This window comes from Coturnix japonica, unplaced genomic scaffold (assembly GCF_001577835.2).
Source record: "Coturnix japonica isolate 7356 unplaced genomic scaffold, Coturnix japonica 2.1 chrUnrandom522, whole genome shotgun sequence".
NCBI lineage: Eukaryota > Metazoa > Chordata > Aves > Galliformes > Phasianidae > Coturnix > Coturnix japonica.
In genome coordinates, this window is record NW_015439908.1 from 16,737 (window position 1) to 21,965 (window position 5,229).

General features: G+C 54.1%; 1 protein-coding gene across 1 annotated transcript in view; it reads right to left on the reverse strand.

Annotated features, from left to right (window-relative positions):
- Positions 1-5,229, reverse strand: part of LOC107307255 (serine/threonine-protein phosphatase 4 catalytic subunit-like) — an 18,093-nt gene that overhangs the window by 5,612 nt on the left and 7,252 nt on the right. Inside the window, 3 exon segments of the mRNA XM_015850747.2 lie at positions 983-1,109; positions 2,755-2,951; positions 5,189-5,223. Of these exon segments, the coding sequence (XP_015706233.1) occupies positions 983-1,109; positions 2,755-2,951; positions 5,189-5,223 (359 nt within the window).

Below are 5,229 nucleotides of genomic sequence, written 5' to 3' on the forward strand. Positions count from 1 at the left end.
CATAGAGAGATATAGGGACCCCATAGAGAGATATAGGGACCCCATAGAGAGATATAGGGTCAATGGGGATCCTATAGGGACACACAGGTACCCAGCACCACGAGGGGAGACACCCCAACCTGTGGTGTCTATGGGGAGATATATGGGGTCAATGGGGGGATATAGGGGTTAATGGGGATCCTATAGAGAGATATAGGGACATACAGGTACCCAGAGACACATAGGGACACATAGAGACCCATAGGGACACAGAGACCCATAGGGAACCATAGGGAGCCATAGGGACACATAGAGACCCATAGGGAGCCATAGGGACCCCATAGGGACCCACAGAGACCCATAGGGACCCATAGGGACCCATAGAGACCCATAAAGACTAATAGGGACCCCATAGGGACCTACAAACCCCATAGAGACCCATAGGGACCCATAGAGCCCCATAGGGACCCCATAGAGCCCCACAGACCCCCGTAGAGTCTCCACACACGTGTAGTTCCACGCACATACATGTGCACACACGTGTTTGTTACCTTCGGGGTTGGACCATAGTCTCATAAAGCCCCATAGAGACCCCACAGGGACCCATAGAGCCCTATAGGGACCCCATAGAGCCCCATAGACCCCCCTAGAGTCTCCACACGCGTGTAATTCCACGCACATACGTGTGCACACGCATGTGCGTTACCTTCGGGGTCGGACCATAGTCTCATAAAGCCCCATAGAGACCCATAGAGCCCCATAGGGACCCCATAGAGCCCCATAGACCCCCCTAGAGTCTCCACACGCGTGTAATTCCACGCACATCCGTGTGCACACGCGTGTGCGTTACCTTCGGGGCCAGACCATAGTCTCATAAAGCCCCATAGAGACCCCACAGGGACCCATAGAGACCTACAAACCCCATAGAGCCCCATAGACCCCCCTATAGTCTCCACACGCGTGTAGTTCCACGCACATCCGTGTGCACACGCGTGTGTGTTACCTTCGGGGTCGGACCAGAGCAGGTCGCACATGGGTCCGTCGTGCGGCACCTCCTGCTTGCGGTCAATGGTGCGGATCTGGTCCAGGGTCTGGATGGACGGAGACAGCCCGCCGTGCACACAGAAGATCTGCGGGAACACGCGTGTGCTTAGCGTGTGCTTAGCGTGTGCTACCCAGGGATCCACATGAACCCTCCACCCAACCCCAAAAGACACAAAAGTGCCCGTTAGGCCCCCAAAAGAGCCCCTCTTAGCATGTCTTAACGTGTCTTTAGCGTGTGCTTAACGTGTGCTTAGTGTGTGCTTGGCATGTAGTTAGCGTGCGCCACCCTGAGCCCGCCACCCAACCCCAAAAGACTCAATGGAGCCCATTGTGGCCCCAAAAAGAGCCCCTCCAACCGCCTTCATGTGTCTTAGCGTGTGCTTAGCGTGTCTTAGCATGTCCTTAACATGTCTTAATGTGCCTTGACGTGTTCTTAACGTGTCTTAATGTGCCTTAGCATGTCCTTAGCATGTCTTAATGTGTCTTAGTGCATCTATACCATGTTTTCAGTGTCTTAGCATGTGCTTAACGTGTCTTAATGTGCCTTAACATGTCCTTAACGTGTCTTAATGTGCCTTAGCATGTCCTTCACGTGTCCTTAACCTGTCTTAATGTATCTTATCATGTCCTTAACACGTCCTAATGTATCTTAGCATGCCCTTAGCATGCCATAATGCATCTTAGTGTGTCTTTGTGTGTCCTTAACATGTCCTTAGCATGTCCTAAAGTATCTTAGCATATCTTAGTGTGTCCTTAACATGTCCTTAGCATGTCCTAATGTATCTTAGTGTGTCCTTAGTGTGTCATAATACATCTTAGCATGTCCTTAGCATGTCCTAATGTATCTTAGCATGTCCTTAACATGTCCTAATGTATCTTAGCATGTCCTTAGCATGCCATAATGCATCTTAGCGTGTCTTTGTGTGTCCTTAACATGTCCTTAGCATGTCTTAATGTATCTTCGTGTGTCCTTAATGCGTCCTAAAGTATCTCAGCATGTCTTACCGTGTCCTTGGCATGTCCTAATGTGCCTTAGCGTGTCCTTAATGTGTCCCTAATGTGTCCTAATGTATCTTAGCGTGTCCTTAACGTGTCTTAATGTATCTTAGCATGCCCTTAGCATGCCATAATGCATCTTAGCATGTCTTTGTGTGTCCTTAACATGTCCTTAGCATGCCCTAATGTATCTTAGCATGCCCTTAGCATGTCATAATACATCTTAGCATGTCCTAATGTATCTTAGCATGTCTTTAGCATGTCTTAGCATGTCCTTGGCATGTCATAATGCATCTTAGCATGTCCTTAACATGTCATTAGCATGTCTTAATGTGCCTTAGCGTGTCCTAATGTGCCTTAGTGTGTCCTTAGCATGTCCTTAACATGCCCTAATGTGCCTTAGCATGTCCTTAACATGTCCTAATGTATCTTAGCATGTCTTAATGTGCCTTAACATGTCCTAATGTATCTTAGCATGTCCTTAACACGTCTTAATGTATCTTAGCATGTCCTTAGCGTGTCCTTAGCGTGTCTTAGGGTGCCTTAGCGTGTCTTAGTGTGTCCTTAGCGTGTCCTTAACATGTCCTAATGTGCCTTAGCGTGTCCTAATCTGCCTTAGCGTGTCCTTAGCGTGTCCCTAACATGTCCTAAAGTATCTTAGCGTGTCCTTAGCGTGTTGTTAGTGTGTCGTTAGCGTGTCGTTAGCGTGTCGTTAGCGTGTTCCTGGCGTGTCACCTTGCCGTCGATGATGGCGGACAGGCTGAGGTAGTCGAAGATCTCGGTGCAGTATCTCCACACGGTCACGGAGCCGTATTTGCGCAGACACTCGTCGTAGAAGCCGTAAACCTGCGTGATCTGACGGCTCTCGTGGTTCCCGCGGATCAACGTGATGCGGTCCGGGTAGCGCACCTGGAACACACAGACCCACAAGTGTGGGGCAGGACCCACAAGTGTGGGGCAGGACCCATAGATGTGGGGCAGGACCCATAAGTGTGGGGCCAGACCCATAAGTGTGGGGCAGGACCCATAAGTGTGGGGCCAGACCCATAAGGGTGGGGTGGGACCCATAAGTGTGGGACCCATAAGTGTGGGGCAGGACCCACAAGTGTGGGGCAGGACCCATAAAGGTGGGACCCATAAGTGTGGGGTGGGACCCAGAAGTGTGGGGCCGGACCCACAAGGGTGGGGTGGGGAGACCTATAGATGTGGGACCCATAAGTGTGAGGTGGGACCCATAGATGTGGGACTCATAAGTGTGGGCTGGGAGGACCCATAAGTGTGGGGTGGGACCCATAAGTGTGGGGTGGGACCCAAAAGTGTGGGGTGGGGAGACCCATAGGTGTGGGACCCATAAGTGTGGGGTGGGATGGGGCACTTAAGTGTGGGGTGGGACCCATAAGTGTGGGGTGGGACCCATAAGGGTGGGGTGGGGAGACCTATAGATGTGGGACCCATAAGTGTGGGGTGGGACCCATAAGTGTGGGGTGGGGGAACCCATAGATGTGGGACCCATAAGTGTGGGGTGGGACTCATAAGAGTGGGGTGGGACCCATAAGTGTGGGGCAGGGGGACACATAGGGGTGGGATGGGACCCATAAGAATGGGGTAGGACCCATAAGTGTGGGGTGGGATGGGACACTTAAGTGTGGGGTGGGGGGGACCCATAAGTGTGGGGTGGGGGGACCCATAAGTGTGGGGTGGGACCCATAGATGCGGGACCCACAAGTGTGGGACCCATAAGTGTGGGGTAGGATCTATAGACATGAGACCCATAAGTGTGGGGTGAGACCCATGAGACCCATAAGTGTGGGGTGGGAGGACCCATAAGTGCCATAAATGTGGGGTGGGGGGACCCATAAGTGTGGGGTAGGACCCATTTCTGGGTCCCAGCCCCACATCTATGGGTCCAGCCCCCCATCTATGGGTCCCAGCCCCACATCTATGGGTCCCAGCCCCCCATCTATGGGTCCAGCCCCCCATCTATGGGTCCCAGCCCCACATCTATGGGTCCAGCCCCCCATCTATGGGTCCAGCCCCCCATCTATGGGTCCCAGACCCCATCTATGGGTCCAGCCCCCCATCTATGGGTCCAGCCCCCCATCTATGGGTCCCAGCCCCACATCTATGGGTCCCAGCCCCCAATCTATGGGTCCCAGCCCCACATCTATGGGTCCCAGCCCCCCATCTATGGGTCCCAGCCCCACATCTATGGGTCCCAGCCCCACATCTATGGGTCCAGCCCTACATCTATGGGTCCAGCCCCACATCTATGGGTCCCAGCCCCACATCTATGGGTCCAGCCCCCCATCTATGGGTCCCAGCCCCACATCTATGTGTCCAGCCCCCCATCTATGGGTCCCAGCCCCACATCTATGGGTCCCAGCCCCCCATCTATGGGTCCCAGCCCCACATCTATGGGTCCAGCCCCACATCTATGGGTCCAGCCCCCCATCTATGGGTCCCAGCCCCACATCTATGGGTCCCAGCCCTACATCTATGGGTCCAGCCCCACATCTATGGGTCCCAGCCCCACATCTATGGGTCCAGCCCCACATCTATGGGTCCCATGCCCACATCTATGGGTCCGTAGCCTCCTTATGTGTCCAGCCCCACATCTATGGGTCCCAGCCCCCCGATCTATGGGTCCCGAGCCCCACATCTATGTGTGGTACCAGCCCCCATCTTTATGTGTCCAGCAGCCCAACATCTAGTGGGTCCCAGCCCCGATCTATGGGTCCAGCCCCACATTCTATGGGTTCCCAGCCCCACCATCTATGGGTCCAGCCCCCCATCTTACTGGTCCAGCCCCCAATCTATGGTCCCAAGCGCCCCATCTATGGGTCCAGCCCCCCATCTTATGGTCCAAGCCCACATCATGGGTCCCAGCCCCCATCTATGGGTTCGCACCAGCCCCCATATCTATGGGTCCCCCAATCTATGGGTCCAGCCCCACATCTATGGGTCCCCAGCCCCCCATTAATGGTCCAGCCCCCCCAATCTATGTGATCCAGGCCCAACATCTATGGCGTCCAGCCACATCTATGGGTCAGCCCCACATCTATGCGGTCCCAGCCCCACATCTATGGGTCCATCCCGCACATCTATGGGTCCAGCCCCACATCTATGGGTCCAGCCCGCCAACCCTTGAGTGCCAGCAAGCAAGCAGGATAGGTCTCGACGCTGTAGAAATCCGGCGATCCAAAAATTCCC